The sequence below is a fragment of the Ailuropoda melanoleuca genome, chromosome 3 (assembly GCF_002007445.2).
Source record: "Ailuropoda melanoleuca isolate Jingjing chromosome 3, ASM200744v2, whole genome shotgun sequence".
Taxonomy (NCBI): domain Eukaryota; kingdom Metazoa; phylum Chordata; class Mammalia; order Carnivora; family Ursidae; genus Ailuropoda; species Ailuropoda melanoleuca.
Window position 1 is genome coordinate 106,183,136 of NC_048220.1, and position 21,054 is coordinate 106,204,189.

The 21,054-nt window shown below is 41.3% G+C and overlaps 1 protein-coding gene across 4 annotated transcripts in view; it reads right to left on the minus strand.

Annotated features, from left to right (window-relative positions):
- The window catches only part of HMGXB3 (HMG-box containing 3), a 46,266-nt gene that overhangs the window by 12,164 nt on the left and 13,048 nt on the right, over positions 1 to 21,054 (minus strand). For 3 of the 4 annotated variants that reach the window (XM_034656882.1, XM_034656880.1, XM_011223541.3), the window contains exons 6-13: positions 18,187 to 18,318; positions 13,671 to 14,086; positions 11,888 to 12,063; positions 11,651 to 11,748; positions 9,092 to 9,190; positions 7,367 to 7,516; positions 4,206 to 4,507; positions 3,567 to 3,694 (exon numbers count right to left, since the gene is read on the minus strand). In XM_034656882.1, coding sequence (XP_034512773.1) covers positions 3,567 to 3,694; positions 4,206 to 4,507; positions 7,367 to 7,516; positions 9,092 to 9,190; positions 11,651 to 11,748; positions 11,888 to 12,063; positions 13,671 to 14,086; positions 18,187 to 18,318 — 1,501 coding nt within the window. The remainder of the gene's footprint in view (positions 1 to 3,566; positions 3,695 to 4,205; positions 4,508 to 7,366; positions 7,517 to 9,091; positions 9,191 to 11,650; positions 11,749 to 11,887; positions 12,064 to 13,670; positions 14,087 to 18,186; positions 18,319 to 21,054) is intronic. The other variant, XM_034656881.1, reaches the window with a different exon arrangement.

A 21,054-nucleotide genomic window follows, 5' to 3' on the forward strand; every position in this document is an offset into this window, starting at 1 on the left:
AAGACAAATAAAAGAGGGCGATTTTGTATTTGCACAAAGTATAATGCACAAATTTGCACAAAATCAAGTTCTGGAATATGTGCTCCCATGAAAGAAGACTATAGAGGAGTGGGGAAGGCCTTTCTGAGCATGATATCAAATGCTGAAACCATAAAGGAAAAGACTAAATCTGATTACAAAAACATTAGGACAAAAACAAAATGCAAGGAAACCCCTGCCCCAAAAGACAAATAAAAACCTCTGTGTCCAGAAAAAATATCACAAATTAAAGACAATTGATAAACTGGGCAAGAACTTGGTCAATACTCCGAAGAAGAATGGAAATGTTCACAAAATTCACAGAAGAGATTAAAAAAAACCAAAAAACATACAGTCCTCCTAGTAATCAAAGAAATGCAACAAATTAAGAAATGATACACTAGTTTTCACCTACCAAATTGGCAAACTTTAAAAAATTATGATACTGATCTACAAAAAGTTCCTTAAGCTGGTGAGTTTAACCTGGTCACTGGATAAAAATTCAGTAGGCTGGGTTTTGTCTACTCAATCGTGTTTCTACACTAACACTGAACAGTTAGAAATTGAACCACATCATTTAGCACTGAACAGAACGAAATAACTTAGGTATAAATCTAACAAAATATGTGCAAGATCTGTATGCTGAAAACTACAAAACACTGATGAAAGAAATAAAAGCAGCCCTAATAAAATGGAAAGATGGACAGGTTTAGGGATGAGAAGACTCAGTATTTCCAAGCATGTCAAGCTTTCACCGATCTATAGATTCAACATAAACCCAATTAAAATTCTAACAGGATTCTGCAGATACTGAGAAGCTGATTTTAAAATTTATATGGAAACGGAAAGGAACTAAAAGAGCCAAAACAATTCAAGAAACAATAATTCAGGAAGAACAAGGTTGGAGGACTCACACTAACTGATTGCAAGACCTACTATCCGGGCTGTAGTAATCAAGACCAGTGAGGTACTGGCAAAAGAATAGACAATATAAACCAATGGGACAGCACAGACCACAGAAATAGACCCACACATAGATGATCAACTGTTTTTCAACAAAGGAGCCAAAACTATTCAATGGAGAAAAGACTACCTTTCAACAAATGGTGGTACAACTCAATGTCCACATGCAAAAGAAGAAAAGAACTCAATTTGGGCCTCCCACTTCATATAACAATTCAAATGAATCACGGACCTAAATGTAAGCCATAAAATCATAAAACTAGAAAAAACATTGAAAAATATTTATGATCTTCACCTAGGTAGACAGACCTTAGACCATCAAAAGCATAATCCCTAAAGAAAGAACTGATGAACAGGCCTTTGTCATGATTAAGAACCTCTGCTCTGTGGAAGATTCCATTGAGAGAATGAAAAGTCAAGTCAGAGACCATAAGAAAACATTTGTAAATCATTTATCTGACAAAGGACTTATGGATCCAGAATATATAAAGAATTCTCCAAAAAAATTCTCAAAATTCAACAGTAAAAAACAAATAATCCAATTCAACAGGCCAAAGATGGAATAGATACTTCACCAAAGGACACATGGGTAGCAAATAAACCCATGAAATGATGCTCAGTATCATTAGTCATCAAGGAAATACAAATCGGAACCACAATAAGGTACCACTTCATAAAACCATCAGAATGCCTAAGAAAAACAAGCACCAAAAAAACAGACAGTACCAAGTACTCACCAACAGAGCAAACCAGAACTCAATCACTGCTGGAGGTAATGCAAAATGGTACAAACATTTAGGTGAACAGTTTGGCAATTTCTTTAAAAAAAAAAAATTAAATCTACACTTCACATATAGCCCAGCAATTTGACTCTTTGGTATTCACCCAAGAGAAATGAAAATTTGTGTCCACACACAAGCCTGTATGTGAATATTTACAGCAGCTCCATTCATAAGTGTCAAAGCCTGGTAACAACATATATGTCCTTCAACAAGTGAACAGAGAAGCAAATTGTGGTATTCTACACATTGGAAAACTACTCAACACGAAAGAGGAACTACTGATACATACCACAATATGGATGACACTTTTTTTTTTGAGAGAGAGAGACAGAGAGTGCATGTGAGCGGGAGGAGATGCAGAGAGAAAGAGGAAGAACACAAGCAAGACTCCACGCTGAACATGGAGCCTGATGTGGGGTTTGATCCCAGGACCTCGATCGAGACCTGAGCCGAAACCAAGAGTTGGATGCTCAACCAACTGAGCCACTCAGGTGCCCCCAACATGGAGGACTTTCAAAGGCACGATGTTGAATGAAAGAAGCCAGACTCACTTTAAATGCTGCATACACTATGTATCAACTATACTTACATTTTACAAAAATTTTTTTAAATAATTTTTTAAAATGCTACATACTATGATAAGTGACACCCCAGAAAGATGGAGTTATGGGAATGAAGAACATTATCAAATGGTTGCTAGAGGCTAGTGGTGTGGGGTGGGTCTGATTACAAAGGCACAGTACAGGAGAAAGCTTCTGGGCAATGGAACTGTTCTACTGACTGCGGTGGCAGTTAACACATCTCGGTGCGTTTGTCAAAACTCACGTTAACTGTCAAACAACAAAGTAAATTTTGCCACATGTAAATTTCAGAATAAAGCTAAAATTTAAAATATACATATATAATCCTAGGTACTAGTGGCCTAGACAGACTGCAGGGAAATGGAGTTCTCATTAACTGCTGGCAAGAGCATAAAACAGAACAAACTCAACTGAGCAATATAAGAGATTAAGAGCATGAATTCAAAACAAGGCACCATAACGTTCTGAAGACAAAGAGAATAACAAATAATCTTCAGCACTCAACCCTACACATGAAATTCAAGATCCAAATTCGGACACCACTGGCACATGGTGAATGCTCAGTGTCTGACGCTGATCGATGTATAGGGGGAATGGGTGAACACGCAGCAATTCCATGTGGAGCATGCGCCCAAAGGAAAAATTCAGGCCTGCATACCTTGAGTTAATTACAAAGAGGAGTCTAAAATGGAGTCACATGCACCCCTTAGAAACGGTCATGCATTTCTCCACTTGCTGGCACAAAAAGATGCCCAGACACGTGGCTAGACTTAAAAAGAACATTCCAAAATAACACCCAGCACAATCCCACTTTTGTTGAAAGAAAAACTATAAACCCGTAAATCTCGTACTTCCTTATGTTCTGTATGGATGAATGACACATCTGAAAGATTAAAGAGCATAACGTTAAGTGTTTATCTCATGGCAGCACGATTACTAGAGATTTTAGTTTCTTCTTTATACTTGTCAACATGTTCGATTTTTCCACAGTGAGGATCTGTTATTTAGGAATGAACTTTGTTTAAAGATCCCAGATATAAGTCCTAACACTTGAGAGATTAAACATAATCTGGGGCTGAGACATCCAGGAGGAAAAACTGCCTCTTTCTCAGAAGTCCCATCTGAGAGAAGGTCCAGTGTTCAAAGGAGTAGAGGTCCGACCCACACAGGCTGTTCCCAAGCCACTTTGGGGCCGTCTGAGGGAAGAAATGCTGACACCCACCTGTATAGATGTCCATGAAACTGTGCAGGGCCAGACAATGAGGATTCAGACACATCTTCACCTGGGCAGTCACCACCTGCAGCCGGCTGGCTGTCAGCAGCCAGCATTCCTGGGGCCCAGCCAGGGAGCTAGTACCAAAACATCACCAACAGAAAAACAGAAGGGAAATCAACTTAATGCAGTTCTAGGGCTTAGTGATCATTGGCAAAATTCTCAAGGCTAATGAAGCAGGCAAATGAAGGTGCTGGGGCCTGTGTTCCAGGGTTTTCTAGATGGGTGCTCCCACTCTGTTGGAATGAGGTCTGTGGAATCACCCCTAAAATTAATGTAACTCTGAATTTACTACCCAATTTAACCAATCCTCCTGACCTCCCAAATATAAGCATTATGCTGGGCAGTCCAGATGTAAATAAAATCCTAATGTGGTGACATTAACTTTCAGGCATTTTTCAATGGAATTAATAGATGATTACTAATTATTATTATTTTGCTTTAGCAATTCAAAAGCAAAGGAAACCTAAGAGAAGCAGAGAAACACCTTCAGAGGCTATAGCTTTACGGCTATCTGAAGAAAGGGGCAATACAGGCCGAGGAAGACAGGGCAGCTGGGGACAGGGTAAATCTGAAAGGGGTGCTTACTTTTGTCCCCCTTTGAATAATGGGCTGCTACAGAGTAGGCACTGCGTGGACGGAGACTCATAATAATTCGACCAAGAGGTCTGCTCGATGGTGACTGTCTCTTCACTCACGTTGGACAGGATGAGTCGAGAGCTGTTGAGTTCGTGAATCAGGGCGAAGACCTCGGCCAGCTCTGACTCGTTCTCAGGAATCTGCAGGACTTTGCGCAGCAGCTGCAAAGTGGACTGGCGCTGGATCTCCCTCTGGGCCAGGCTCAGCGGCTCTGTGGCACTCAGCACATCTGGGAGGGGTGAGCTGACCTCCTGGGAAGAGAGCGGACTAAAGGATCAGCCAGCACGCAGGGTACCGCCAACCTCGGGCTAAAACACGGAGAGGCCACAAGTGACAGAGGGATGGGCCCAGTCATGGTGGAGGCAGGGAAACCTAGGCTTTGAACCAGCTCAGTGAGTAACTCGCTGTGTGACTCAAGGCAGATGCTTTCTCTCTCTGGTGGGTTCTCTCTCAGTGAAACGAGAGGATGATACACACTGCTTGGTAATAGTTTCAAGAGTCTGCTTCCATTCACCAGGGAAGGGGTTTGGAGAATAAAAGACCCAGGTCTCAATTCTGGACACGCCATGTAACAGCTATACATGTGTGAACCAAAGCAATTTACTTATCTTTCTGAGCCTCAGTTTCCTTACCTATGAAACGAAGGATGAAATACTAGTGATCTCCTAGAGTTGTTGTACAGAATCAATAAGATATTGCAAGTAAAGCACTTAGCACAGTACTGGGGATGCAATGAAAGCTCTAGGAATGGTAGCTTTGATATGTAAACAACTATCTGTACTGCTTTAAGCATTTCTCTTTAACACTTTTATCTTCTGGGTACAAGCGAACTTTTTAGACTCCAGAGGCTTTCAGGAACAAGGTTCCGAAATGCTCATTAAAAACAGGCCCTCTTCAATGGAGGTTTCTTCCTAATCCCCTGTACAAACGCAGCAGGAATCACTCCTTCCCTCACGCTCCCAGACGCCATTCTTTTACTGCAGAAATCAGACTCACAATTGGTGAGACTGTTCCCCCATCTTTGGTGAGTATAAGGTCCCTGCTTACAGATTCCCAATAGCAGTGTAAGGGCACACAAAAATGCTAATTCATATTCACTGGACATATTATATGTTGCTTTGCAGAAGTTAACTGCTTAATAAGAAGTTTTAGGAACTTTTAGGAACTTTTAGTAACTCTGCACACCTACCACAACTCTTGTCTCATTATTTATAAGTTTGGCTACCTATCTTTCTCCCCCACTAGACTTGAGCTCCTCAAGGGAAGAGACCATGTCCTATTTATTTTTATCTCCAGAGACTTGATCTATAGTAGGTATTCAATGTACGCTTGCTTAAAGAAAGAATGAATGGCTGCAGAGAGCTGACTGACACTAGGAATTGCCCTGGGAGATAGTGTATTCTCAGTGATGACTATGTTGAACCACGGACTGGAAGAAGAGCTGGCAGGAATACTATATCCTTTTGCGCTGAGCCACAAATGAAATACGGAAAGGAATGAAGACCATTCCTGCCCAAAGATGTTATAGTCTTAATTACAGCCACCGAGGACAAACTGCACGGGAAATATATGGCCACCAGGGGGCTCCAAGAGCACTACACACAAAGGTCCCCTGGGTCTCTGACCAGTGTTTTAGTTTATGAAAAACAGTAATTATATTTTATTTCTCTAAAATTTAGGAAGTTGAAAGGTGGCAGGATGTCAGAAGGTAAGGGTCCCGAGGGTAGGCAGCTATCAGCTAAAGACAGAAGAACATAAATATAAATTTCAAAGAGTAGGATTTGAAATCAATTGGCTAGAAGTCCCTAGACCATTCTTGTCCAACCCGGAAAATTAGGTCACCTCATTATTCTAAATCTAGGAACCAACATCCATTTCCATACTGCAAACCATACCAACAGCTATAATCAAACAGGAGAAAGGAATGTTCAGAGCCTCCATCTATACAGAACTCAATTCCGTTCTATAATCACTGATCAACACATTGAGTATCTATACTCCAGGGTCAGAAGGTATGAGGAAATAGATACACCTGCCCTAAAAGAGATTATGGTGTCACCAGGAGCTAAGAGGGAGTCAAGACAGAATGTACTCAACCCTAAGTGAAGAGTAGCACATTAAAACATGGGCCTCAATGTGACCCTGCAGCCTAAAAAAACAAAATGCCGAGTTTAGCATTAAAGATCTTCCACAATACGGCCCCAATGTGCCTTTCGTCCCTTATTTTCTGTACTCCTCATTACATATCCTTCTCTTTTAAGTGACTGGAACAACTTCTCTAGCTCTTCACTTTTGCCATTGCTTATCCTTGAGTATGGAATGCCTTCCCCTTCCATCCAAAGCCTGCCCACCTTGCAAAGTTCAGCTCAGATCTGGAGTGGCCAGGCTCCACCTTGGATCCTGATCTATTCTGGATGCCATCCTCTTTTCCCCCAAGGCAGATCAGGGAGATCTGTCTTCTTACCCTCATCCTAATCATTCTATCTGCTGCTTCAGGTGCTGTATCTTCCTGCTTAAAGAAATTCACAGGACCTCTGAAGATACCCATTTTTCCTGGTTCTGATAAATAAAAACAAGCCCTAAGGAGCCAAGTGGAATGTGTTTTACTATCTAAACAGCTTGGTCCAACTTCAGAGAGATTTGCCAAGACTGCTAGAAGTAAAGCTTTGTGTTGAGCCAAAAGCTCTGCAAGGAACCTGAGAAGCAGTGATCTAATCTACAAAGTCTAAGGGTTGGCATTCTCTGTTTACCAAGACACTACTTACAGGTCCTCCACCAGGTCTCAGATGTAAAAGAATGTAACCCTTCCATCCATCTCTTCTCCAAAATTCTCTTTAAAGCCTGTGTTGCCATTTTCCTTGGGGAATGAACTCTTGGTCCACTGGGCTAGAAGGATCTCAGACATTAAGGTACCTAGCCAACCTTCTCAACTTAATAATGAAGAAAAGAAGCCCAGAGAGAAGGCTGCCAGGTTCCGAACTTAACAACTGGTTCCAATTCTGGTGTTCTAACTACTATCATGTACTAAGAAATCATTTTATTTCTACTAAAACAGGTGCACTAACAGAGCTCACACAAGGCAAGGGGATGTGTTTAGGGAAGGAACTCACGAGAGCCTTGGTGGTTTTCTCAGTTCGGTCTTTGGCAAGGTTAAAACCACAGCTGGGACAAATCCGAGGTTTATGCCTGTTGGTGTAGACGTAGTTACAAGAGGGATTCTTGCACTTTCCCCGACCTCTTGAAGTAGCCAGGCCCAAATCCTAAAAAAGTAAGACCAATTTTCAATTCTACAAAGTTATATCCAGGAAGAATTAAAAACCAGGATGACCAGCTATCAGTCCATCAGAGAAGAGAGTGACAACTGCAAAAGTAGATGCAGACTAACTACCAAAGAGCCCTGACACGAGATCCTCTTTCTGCAGTTATCCCCTTTCAACTTACTACAGCCTGCGAAACTTTGGCAAGTCCCTCCTCCCCATCTGTGAAACAAGTGAGTGATCTCTTAAGGGTCAGAAATTCAAATGTCATCAGGGTCCAGGCCACCAGCAGAGTGAAGCAGGCCTTCTCTAACAGGGTGCTGGACACTGTGGTGAACTGCAGAGTCCACGCTGTGCCTGAAGACCTAATCATGACCTCTGCACTACCTGAGCTCAAATCTCTGGATCTAGGCTCCTATAACAAGCTGCTATCTCACCAGCCAAAAAGAAAGGTCCTGAAAGTTCCCCCAAATGGTAACCCTAGCGGCTTCCTGTAGCCAAAGGGACCGGGAAGTGAAGGTACAGATGGCATGGAGAAGGGAATAGTAATTAGGTCTCGGGAAAGAAAACTGAGCAGATACCCAGGATAAAGGAGATAGTCTCCTTAAGGATCAGGCCAGACTATACACTAATCCACCATACTATACTGTCTTGTTACTATGGAAACCCCAGCGCAGGGCCTGGCCAGGACAGGTGCTCAGGAAATATTTTTTCAATAAATGAATGGTTCTGTACATGTTTGCCTTTGTCAGTTTAGAATTTTCAAAAATCTAGCTGTTCTTTCAAAATCTGTGTATCTTACTCAGCTCAGCCGGAGAACCTGCCAAAAGGTACCTGATACCTTAAGGATCCAGAAAGTTGAAGAATATTAAGAGCAAGAAAAGCCCCAACATGATTAAATGATGAAGCACTTTTATAGATAGTGAAAACTAAGGACCAGAGAAGCAAAGAGCCTTGCCCAAGGTCGTGTGGCATGCTGGCAGCAGAGCCAGAACACTTTCAGACTAAGTCCTTCCAGTGTTTACACCACTGCTCCATGTGGCTTACCCTACTAAAGAATGACCCCCAGAGTCATACATTTGTTTACTGGGATAATATATGTCTGTTAAAAATAAAAGGTGGGTGGGGAGGGAAAACCTTGGTAGGAAACGCCAAGTGAAACAAAGTTGCTTTACCAAAGTACTTCTCAAATGGTTTCAGATAACAGTACTGAATGTGACTGTTTAAAGGAGGAAAAATAGGACTTTCTCAAGCTAATCTGTAGAAAACACTTCTGGGGCAAAAAGGTGCAAAGACTGCTGAATGCTAAAGCTGGACTAGATTCTCATCTCCAATTACTCTCCAAGAAATATCCAGGTCTCAGCTGGCCTACACTCTACGGATCTCCCCCGGGAAAAACCTAGCTGATTCAACCAGCAGCTATCATTTATCAGTGATGGCCTCTTCAGAACCAATGATCTACCCCTGACTCTACTGTCACTCCAAACTACCACTCCCCACCTCCCTCAGACTTCTACTCATCCTCCGCCAGAAAACCAAAACCACCTCCATGTCAACCCATCACCTGGCTACACTTACCAGCGTTACCGTGCAGCTGTACTTGTATGGAGGAAACATATCAGGCTTGACCTCTACAACTTTTACCTGAGATGTCCTACTGGCCGGGCCATTTGGTAGCTGTGGATCAGAACGAGCGATTTAGTGTTTTAATATAAAACCTCAAACTGCTGAGGTCCTGTGTCCTGAAACAGCTTGAGGAAATAGTCTCCCAGGGAATGTCTAGAGCTGTGCTCCATGAGAGCCCTCTAGGATGCCAGTCAGCATCACCAGCCCACCAAAGATTGAATGTCACTTCCAAGTCCACAGTGCCACATTCTTCTGCGCAGCTTCTAACACTGCACATTAGAAACACTGTGAATCAGATGGACAACTAATACCAAGTCAGAAAAGCTTATGATAGTTACACACACAAATATGTGGTTGAATAATTCTGGCACAGAAGGAAGTCTGAGAGACTGTTCACACTAAAATGCCACAGGATGAGAGGAAGATCATGACTGTTTCCCCTTTTACCACCATCTATGAAATTTTCCAATGTTCAGGGCACCTGAGTGGCTCAGTCAGTAGTTAAGTGGCTGCCTTCGGCTCAGGTCATGATCTCAGGGTCCTGAGATCGAGCCCCACACAGGCTCCCTGCTCAGTGGGAAGTCTGCTTCTCCCTCTCCCTCTGCTGCTCCCCCTTCTGTGCTCTCTCGCTCGCGCTCTCTCAAATAAATAAAATCTTAAAAAAAAAAAATTTCCAATGTTCTATACAGAATGTAGCTATTACACAACTGAAGATGAAGAAGGTATCATTCTAAAAATAATTATTCTATAATACTGAATTTAAGTTGATATTTAGAATACACAATTTCATGTAACTTAACTGGCTTACAACTAGCAAAAGGACTATAGCTTTTAACACATAACCCAATGTTGCCAGTCAAAAGGAAGCTATTTACCCAGAAGATGGGGAGTTTACACGAGTAAAGGGAATCTCAGGGCTGGAAGTCTACAAAGCAGTGGAAGCTGACTAAATCACCAGCCTTCTATACCCAGAAATTACACACACACCCAGTGCTAACACCACATCTGGGTGACAAACAGATCAGCCTTCAAAGTAAAAGCCAGATGATACTCTTTTGGGGGCACATCTGGAGCAAGGGAAATTGCCTGGTAGAATATACGGTAAGGGAGAAGCCAGCCTGATTTTCCTATTTCAATTTGGTCTAATAGGGTTTTCAAACTACAGGTCATAATCCACTGAGGGGTCATGAAATTAATGAGCTGAAACCAGCATTTTGCAAAATGGAAAAGAGCAAAGTGACTGCATATAATAAAGGCATAGATAGCTTCCTTATACTTCTTACGTATACAGGTATGGGTAAGTTTACTGGGCTGTGATATAAAAATGTGTTATTGAGGGCCACAACCCAAAAAGATTTCTAGTAAAAAATGGTGATTTAGGGAATTTTGATCATAACTATTCTAGTCACATATGCGAAAAAAACAAACAAAACAAAACAAAAAAACTAAGACTAAGTGTACTTGAATACACTGAATTTTTGGCAATCATTAAGTTGAATGGATTATACTGGCTACAAACCAGAATGTGGAGTAAGAGCCATATTTTTTAGTTTTAAAAAACCATATTAAAAAACACACACAAATATAGGAAAGGTCTCAAAGGCTGAATGGGTGCAGACTGCCATTAGTAGTTAGTTCTGGGTGGCAGGATTACAAGGGACTTATTTTCTTTCTGCCTTACCTGAATTTTCTACAACAGCCGTGCATTCATTTTTTCAAAAGAGGCTAAAGAAACAAGACAATTACATGCAATTATCTAATCCTAGACTGAATCCTGTCCCGGAGTGGAAAAATGCTACAAAGGATATATCTGGGTAAAACTGATGAAATGGGGATGCAAATGACAGACTGAAGTATTTTACCAATGTGTCAGTATCAGAATATCCTTATTCTTAGGAAATACACACTGAAGTATTAAGAAGCTAAAGGACATGTAACTTCCCCTTAAGTCACCTGTATGTTAGAAGCACACAGGAGCACAAATGACAAAGCAAAATGGGCGATAACAGTAAGTGACTATGGGTAAAAAGTACACAGGTGCTCTTTGTAGAACCTTTACTCTTGCAATGCAATTTGTTTCTTAAGTTTCAAAAAACCTTTTTTTAAAGATTTTATTTATTTGAGAAAGAGAGGGAGAGAACAAGTGGGGGGGCGGCAGACAGAGAGGGAGAAACAGGCTCCCCACTGAGCAGGGAGCCCGACGCAGGGCTTGATCCCAAGACCCCGGGATCATGACCTGAGCCAAAGGCAGATGCTTAACCGACTGAGCCACCTAAGCACCCCTCAAAATTATTTCTGAAATTTTAAAAAAGTTTAAAAACATGCATTTATTTTATAACAAGAAAAGAAATGTAACTAAAAATAAGTAACTCATTCATGCTCAACCTCATTCCAAAGATCTACCAAGTATAAGAACAGGCTTTTTGCCTATGGGGGAGACACTAAATAGAAGTCCTGTTCTCAGAGCAGCAGGCCGCCCAGAAAGCCCCACCTCTGGAGAATGGGTCTTACCTTCACCTCACTGGTGTTAGATGGCTGTTGGATCGGCTGGCCCAGCTGCTTCAGCGTGCTTGGCTTCAGGCCACAAGTTCTCACAGAGGGGGTTTTATCTGAGACAATCAGGAGCCAAATTGGTGACTTAAGTGCATTCAGTCTCCGTAAGTCTCTCATCTCTATTCTCAACAGCTCCTACTCCTGTCCCCTTCCCGCTGGACAGCTCCCCGCTCTCAGGTTTGTCCCAGCCCTTACCACTCAGGGGAAAGGCCTGCTGGGCCCTGGGCAGTCCCACGTTGCTGCCTCGGCCCACGTTAGACGGGGCTGGGAGAATTGCTCTCATGGGTCTTGCTGCAGCCAGTAATGAGGGCTTGCCCCGAGCTTTGCCTTTAAGCTCCGGGGCTCTGGCCCCAGGGGTGAACAGGTCAACTCTGAAAAAAACAAGAAGGCAAATCTAAAAATTCCAGACCCAAGGGGAAGAAAACCAAAGTACAATCTCCAAATAGCATTTTAGTAGAGGGAGAGTGTAGTCAACTGTCAGGCTTTAGACAGATATTTCATGGCGTCACTATGAAGATAAAAAAGCACAAAACAGTGCCCACAATGCAGAACACCAACATCTATTGTAATTATACTATCTGATCTGCTTCTAATCAGTATTTAAAGTCTATCACAGTCTCCCACATGAGGGCAGCTGAGAGACCCTGCAGAACAAAAGCCACATTTTCTCTGGAGCTCTAGTGCTGAGCATAAGTCTACATCATAGAAGGCCTAAATACACATTTGCCAAGTGACTCACTTGCCCAAAACAAAAGGTCTAAACTGCATGGCTCCATTTTCTAAGAACACGGAACCGTCCCAAAGTATCCTGTTAAATAAAAACAGGCAAGATGTAGAAGTATATAAGTTATGCTACCATTTATGTAAAAGAGGTAGAAAAAAATATATACACACATACACATCTATACATATACATGTAAGTAGTATGTGTATAAAATTATGACTAGAAACACAGGAAGGTGGGAATACGGACTGCGTGGAAAATGGAAATGGATGAGTGGAGGACGGGCTAGAAGAGAGATCTGTTTCAGTTTGTATCTCTTGAGTTTGAACCCTGTGAATATATTTCCTATTCAATAATAAAACGTTTTAAATCAAATAATATACACCAGAATTTCTAAGCCCTGGCACTACTGACATAGTGGGCTGGCTAATTCTATGTCTGTCAGGGCCTGTCCTGTGCACTGTAGGGCGTTTGGCCCACATCTGGCCTCTGCCCACTAGACGCCTGCAGCACCTCCTCCCCCACAGCTGTCACATACCCAAACGTCTCCAAGCATTGCCTCAATGTCCCCTGGGGGTAAAAGTGTTCCCTGTTGAGAACCACCGGATATAAACAAATAAGGCAAATAAGGGCCGTTAGTCGTAAGACCACAACAGCCCCTGGGAAGGGGCCATACCAAAAATCCAGTCAGGCCTTTAAGGAGGGAAGGGGGAGGAAAAATAGCCCATACCTTTTTCAGTCTGTTAAGGTCAGCCATTAAATTTTAGATTTTTTTCAATACCCAACTCAACATTCCTCAGAGGAGAGAACGAGCATGAAGGGACAATGCCCGAGGTCAAACAGGAGTCAGAGACAGATCACAACCAGAACTGAATTCTCTGACCACCAGGACAGGAATCATTCTATAAGATGGCTTAATAAGGCTTTTCTTTCCAAATCTTGTATCCAAGATTGGATACTAGTTTGTAACACTGCCCTCAGCCTATACCAGCAGCTAATAACTGCTTCAGAGAAAATGACACGAAGAGTTGTACAGGAGCGTAACAGCAACGCATAGATAGCAGAGTGTAAGAGGCAAGGCAAATCATTCATTCCGTGGCTCTAGGCCCTGGTTTCTGTATCTCTAAAATAGGAACCATTAATTGGGACCTCCTCCCTCTCAGGAATGCTATAAGGACACAGCATAAAACAAGGAGCATTTCCCAACCTGCTATTCTAAATACAACCTTATAATATATGAGCACATTAATTTACCCTGTAGGCTTCTTAGGAGCAGGGAGAGGACTGCAGGTGCTGGTCCTCTCAGCTGGTGGTGGTATGTCTGGTCCAGGACTGTCATTCTCAGTTGTCCCCAGAGAGACCTCAGGCTGCACACCACTCTTGATCACCGGCATCTTCGTGGCTGCTGTACGATTCCCAGGAGCTTCCTTGACCAAAACATGGGCATCTGAGATGATCACTTCCTCCCACTCATTCTCCTCACCCACTTCTCTTGGAGGAGCCATACTTAGGAGCTGGCTTACAGCTTCCGAGTTCTCCAGAGTCAGTTTGGAGGCATTTTCCTTAGGGGAGTTTTGCTCAGTGTTGACAGGCTGCTGATTTCTTTTAACCACCGAGCCTTTGGAGGAGATACCAGGAGCCAATTCCACTTTGACTTTGGCTGGCTTTTCCTAGGAAAAAAATAAGAATGCCTGTATTCATACAGCATTTTATAGCAGACAACGCATCACAAGTATTCTCTCATTCGATCCTCACAACAACAATGTAACAGATCAGGAGACGGAGACCCAGGAAAGGGACAGGCTAACTTAAAGGCCCAAGTACAAAACTGGCCTGAATCTAAGTCTTCTGACTTTAGGTCCCTTTCACTACAGTATTCAACACCCCAGTTAGGATAAAGCTGTTCTCCTAACAAATCTCTCACTGATAGCTTCTTTAAGTTTCAGCAAACAAACATTGGCATTTTGGGCCTGACCTTTGTTCAATGCTTCTCTATGTCTAGAAAGAAGCTGACATATTGACATACTGGGCCTAGAAGTCCTAAATTGTTTGTCTTGGTGATCCCTTTATGAGATTCGGTTAATCCCAATGTGGTCAAATCTCACACGGAGAGATTCAAAGCTTCCAATTCTATTGGGGAAAACTCTTTTGTCCCAGATTCTTTCAGGTGAATCTTGAGGCTGACCTACACACATGCCACAAACATCTCCCTTGGTCAAATTAACTCATACATATTACTTACTAGAAAATAGTCAAACTCACTAATGATACTAGCTGCTATTTCAGATCAACCTACTTTTAAAAATTCCTTGGTGCAGCAGCTTTTATCCCACCAGCGCTGCTGTGAAAATACACTATTATTTATACATACATCTGTACACATACACCTATATTTATATACATACACATATATAATTTTTTTAAAAAACAGTGGTTGTCTCCAGGACAGGTCTCAGAAAGGTTTTTAAATTCCATGTGACTAGCAAAAGGCACTATAAACAAGGATAAAAGCTGAGTTCCACCTAGGCTGCACTTCACATCTAATTACTTATGTCACCTAAGACAAACTTCATTAGAACCCTCATTTCACCACCATGAAATAAGAGGAGTCAGGCTCTCAGTGTTCATTAACAGCAGTACAACAGCCTTCTGGATGGCCCAATTCATGGTGCAGGATTCCCCTGTACATCACAGAAGATTAGTGTCTATGGCTAATGTTATTAAATTTCAGTATTCCCGCCCAGTCACTGACTACCAAAACCCCTCACATTTCCAAAGCCACCTGGGCAGCACGTTGCCCCTGGTTAAGAACCAATATGGATAACCTTTAAGAAATCTCCAGTAAAGCATTCCCAGATTCTAACACACAATAATAATCCATTAAGGACAAGTAAATAGAGAAAAATTCCGAGTAAACTGCACAGAGCCTACTGGCTGCTGGAGAGGGAAAAGTTAGCAGAAAACAGGAGACAAGTTAAACTAAACCTCAGCAATGAAATCTTTGAGCAAAACACTGCCCACTAAGTGGGTTATTTTAGATAAAAATCCTCTGTAGGGAGACTGAATAATTTAAGGAATCAGGGCAAAAAACTAGCTAGTGAGCTCACATTTCCTTAACTCAGCCTACCCTTTTTAGATGTCACTTTCTTTTAAGATGGAAGGTAAATAGTATCAGTGGCCCACTCACAGAGACCTCAATTACCACTATCAGAGAGCCAAAGGAGTGAGGCCTTGGGCTAAAGAGCTTTATACACCATCTTTTGTTCCATCCAATTCATTGGGAACAGCGCCAAACTTTCTGGGGCTAATTTTAGCCAATATAAACTCTGGAACAATACAAGAAAAGGCGAGTCATTTCCTGACGGGCATGAACACATTTGGAGCTTTAGAAACTATTTATACTTGCTGCTTTAAAAATCAGAACTCCAGAAATCTTAAGATTCTGCAGCTAAACAGCAGAGCAATGCCTGAGAAGTGTGATTTAGTGGAAAAGCACTGACATAATTAGCTATGTGAACTTAACAAGTCACTTCTCTTGAATCTATTTTTCCTCAGCTAGAGACTTGGACTTGAACTATCTGAAAACAAAAGTCACTTTTATCTCTAAAATTCGAAGTGCAATGATGCTAAAATGTTATCTTTTTTCTTATGCTCATTTATTCTGATTCTATGAGATTTAGCAACCACAGCATCTACTCTTTACATGGTAATTCTTATAAAAACCTTTGGAGAAAAAAATCTGACTTAGCAAGTCAAGATGGGGGACAAGTAACTAAGAAAAAAAACTGGTTTCACATCATGAGTTTGATCTTAGAAAAAGAACCATGGCTCAAAAGTTATTTCATTCAAAGGGGGAAAATAGACATAAATGACAAAGAAAAAAAAAGCCAAAGTAAAAACAGAACCTGAAGGAGACAAGGCCATAGGATCAGTTAGAACTCTTCCATGCAAAAGCACAAGAAATGAGGTCATTTGACACACCTGCTGTGCATCTGTGAAGAAGGGCCCAGGAGGATCCCGACTATCCTATTCAATCTCTCTACTGCAGCTGAGGAAGTACATCTGGGGGAGAATAATTAGGGTGGGAGGAAACTGAATGGCTGCACAGCAGCACAACAGAGACGGTGAACAAAAGAAACTCAACAAAATCTCCTGAAACACACTAACACTGGGTCCTTTCTGCCCCTTCAAGTGAGAGCGTGAAGAGCAATGATAGAGACAATTACATTCTGCCAAGGGTGACAGCAGTGACCCCTGAGGAATTAATCTATACTAGGAATGCGCCATCCACTTTACAGGGATAATCTCATTTGATCCCTCCACCAACCCTACTGAGGTAGGCACTATTGTTAATTTCCATTCACAAATGAAAGATAAACCAAATAAAGAACAGACATAAAGTGACTTGCCCAAGGTTTCACAGCTAAAATCCCCGGGAGGCAGAAATTTAAACTGAGGAAAGCTGACTCCAGAAGTGTACTTTTTATCCCCGCCAAAGATGTTCCTCTCTCCTCTATCACTCAGGAAATTTCTACGGTTTTAGGACCTTGGTGCCAGGAACCTGGTGCAGAGACCAAGTACATGTTTTTTTCTTTCTTTCATGTTTGTTTGTTTGTGGAGGTCTGTATGTGAACTCCACATACTCAATGTGGGGCTCGAACTCACAACCCTGAGATGAAAAGTCTCATGTTCTCTCAACTGAGCCAGCCAGGCGCCTCCAGAAGTGTATTCTTAATTATTAACCTGTTCTGTCTCCTGGAATTAGTGATGCCCTGCACTCCCAACACTCAGCCAGAAGGCAAAAGTTACCATGCCAGTATTTTTCAGAGATGATCTATAGACACTGCCGAGGGAACTTAATAGGTACGCCACTATGTAAGTTTTCTCTACATGGATAAGTTTGGACCATGTTAAGCTAGACATCTAACAAACACAAACCTAGCCTAAGCGATTTTCACAAAAACAATGCCCTCTTTCCTTTTCTACCTACCCAAATTCTACTGATCCTTCAAGACCATCCCCTCTATAACCCATCCTTGACGACTCTAGTTCTTTTGACCCTAGTTTATAGTCTTATATAAAAAATGTGGCAAGATGTATGATTTATATTATCAGTGCAAGGCATGAAACAAGTAACAAAAAACATGTTGAACTGAATTTCACAGGGGCATAACTCTGGTGCTGATTTATTTATCAGGCATCACTTACTTAGAGAGAAACAGAGACAGAGGCATACGTTTGGAAATTTAACTATGAAAGACCTAAATATCAGGATAAGGACTTCTACATTTAACAGAACTACAGGATACTGAAAGGACTCTGAGCTAAAAAGCGAGCAGAGGTGAGTTATGCATCTGAGTAACTAAGCAGTCAGTGTGGAGGGTGGATTGTTAAAAATTTAACCCTAGCAGGAAATGAATAAATCAACATGGTGTAGTCATAAAGCAATTAAAGATAATGGTCTTCAAGAGTATCTGTCATGATATGTTGTTGGGGGGGGGAAAGGCGAGCTACAAAGCTACAGAACTTGTATATTCACAGAAAAAGGACTGAAAGAAAATACACCAAAATATTAACAATGGTTTTTCTTTGGATGGCTTAAGATTGTGGGTAACATTTTATTCTTTTTTAAACAGTCACAATGAGACGGACTTACTTGTATAGTCAGAAAATAAAAATGAGTATTTATTTTTTAAGTCCTCTGTTCTAAAGGGGACCAGGGAGCCCACTCTGTGGGGCTTCCAAAGCAGCAATGACCACTGGACCTTACCTTTGGGACCCACTTCCCTCCTAGGAAGTTGCCACAGGTAGGGCACTTAGGTGGTTTGTGCCTGGTGACGTATGTAAAGGAGCAACCTGGGCTGGTGCACGTCCCATGGCCCCGGCGGGTGTATGTAGTGGTCTGTAAGGAAAAGAGCACGTCAGAATCAACACCACAGTGTAACCTCTCCTGGAGCCTGATGACTGTTATAACCACAACAATGCCAAGAAAATGTCAGCTTGCAGAAGGATAGCCAATTCCTAGTATCTTAAAAGGTCAGAACTGGAATTGTCCTAAGATACAATTAATTCATTTTTTTAGAAATGGAGAAACTGGGTTCACACGAGGAAGGACAGCTGCCCAAGGTTACACAGAGAAGTATCAGAAGAATAAAGAGAGCAATAATTACTACTAATTAAGCCAAGTACCACATAGTGCTAACACATCTTACCAATATCTCATTTAACACTCTGAGCGATGCTGTGAACTAGATACTGTAACTACTGAAGTTCACATTGGTTAAATGCTTTGCTTCAAACTATATAGTGAATCAGGGCACACCCAGACCTAGAACTCTGAAGTCTTTGATTCTTGGTCCAAGACTGCTTCCATGCACTTGGCTGCACCCTACAGTCCTCAATACTTCGAAGAATTTGCTTCATCTTCATTCTTGTTAAAAATCAGAGAACCAGGGGCGCCTGGGTGGCACAGCGGTTAAGCGTCTGCCTTCAGCTCAGGGCGTGATCCTGGCGTTATGGGATCGAGCCCCACATCAGGCTCTTCTGCTATGAGCCTGCTTCTTCCTCTCCCACTCCCCCTGCTTGTGTTCCCTCTCTCGCTGACTGTCTCTATCTCTGTCGAATAAAGAAATAAAATCTTTAAAAAAAAAAAAAAATCAGAGAACCAAAGACTCAGGGTTCAGAGATATAAAAACAGACAATGCCACTAAAAAAAAAGAGGGAATTCCAAAAGAAATCAAGTCCTTGACACCCGACAGAATTTATCTGCATATGGATATATTCAGCTACTGGCTCTCACCATCTCCAATGACTTCCCTTTGAAAAGAATGATTATAACAGGTTATTATATTTCAGCTGCAAATAGAAACTAGCCATGCTCCATGTCTTGATTAATGCTGCAAAGAAAACATTTCCCTGTCAGATTTATTCTGTCACTTACGGGTGTTTACCCAGATATTAATCTCACCTTCCCGAGACTGGCCAAAAAGCAAACATCTCCCTAAGTTACCTCTGCCAGAACGCCTAGGGGAAGGGAAATTCTAAGAGTGGTAGCAAGTCAAGGATGAGGGTGAAGTGTGTGGCACCCGGGAAAGAGACCAGGCTTTGAGTTCCAACTCCACCACTAACACACTGGATGACTTTAGCTCTTGGGCCCTGGGTTTCCTCCTCTGTAAAATCACCTGCCCTTCTATATCCTAAAGAGAAAGGAGGTAAGAAGAAAATATGTCACTTAGTAAACTGTAAAAGACTCTATAGTTTGTGAGAAATTATTATCACTGGGATATAAAACATCTCTCATCTTTGCTCAGGCTGTGGCTCCATATAGAATATTCATTCTGAAGACCACCAGAAAGCACAGTAAAAATTTAAGTTAGGTCAGTTCTATAAATAAATTACCATGAACTTGGAAAGACTCCTAAATAGAAGCTTATAGAAATAACTTTAGGAAAAAAATGCTAGTGTTTGAGGCTGATGTTTCATTCTTAAGTATTATTTATAAAAGCTTTCTGCAAGAGTCTGGCTGACACTTATTAAATCATGAAAGAATAACAATTTCCAGGAGAGCAAAGGCTCAGGAGAAACCTGTAATTTCTCCATGAATTAGGTTGCAGTAGCTGTTCCTGTTGAAGATATGACAACTTTCTAATCTGAAAATAGATTGTTTATCCACAAGTTTTAGAAGATAGACTGTGGTAAGTTAAAGATGTTCACTATTAATCCTCAAGAAACCACCACAACAGCTATAACAAAGTTAATAGCTAATAAGCCAGTAAGGGAGAAAATGGATTCATAAAAATATTCAATTCAAAAGATAGCAAAATAAAACAGGACGAAAAGAAAACAAACAGTAAAATGACAGATTTAAACCTAACTATACATTTACACATTAAATGTATATGGCCTAAATACTGCAGTTAAAAAACAGAGATTGTCAAGTCTTGCTCTTAGATCCAAACTATATATCACTTACAAAAAAAGTACCTTAAATACAAAGATAAATAGGTTAAAAATAAAACACTAGAAAAAGATATTACTTTCTAATAACAATACTCAAAAGAAAGCTCATTATCAAAGTAAATTTCATATTAGACAATATTGCCAGAGATAAAGAAGGTCATTTCATAATGATGAAGGGGTCAATTCATCAAGAAAACATAACAATCCTGTGACGCCTGGGTGGCTCAAATGGTTAAGCATCTGTCTTCAGCTCAGGTCACGATCTCAGGGTCCTGCATCTGCTTCTCCCTCTCCCTTTGCCCCTCCCCCTGCTTGTTCTCTCTCAAATAAATAAAATCTTAAAAAAAAAAAAAGACATAACCATCCTAAATGTTTAAGTACTTAATAAGAGTCAAAACACATGACCCAAACACTAATAAAAATTTAAAAAGATATAAATACTATTTATAGTGGCAGGTAGATGCCTTCTCTCAATAACTGGCAGAACAAGCAAACAGAAAATCAGTCAGGATATAAAAGAGTTGACCACTATCAACCAACTTGACCTAACCTGACACATTCTCAACAGAAGACACATTCTCTTCAAGTGCACATGGAACATTTATCAAGACAAATCATATTTTTGGGCCATAAAATAAGTTTCAGTAAGTTCAGGAGGATTCAAGTCTTATAAACTACG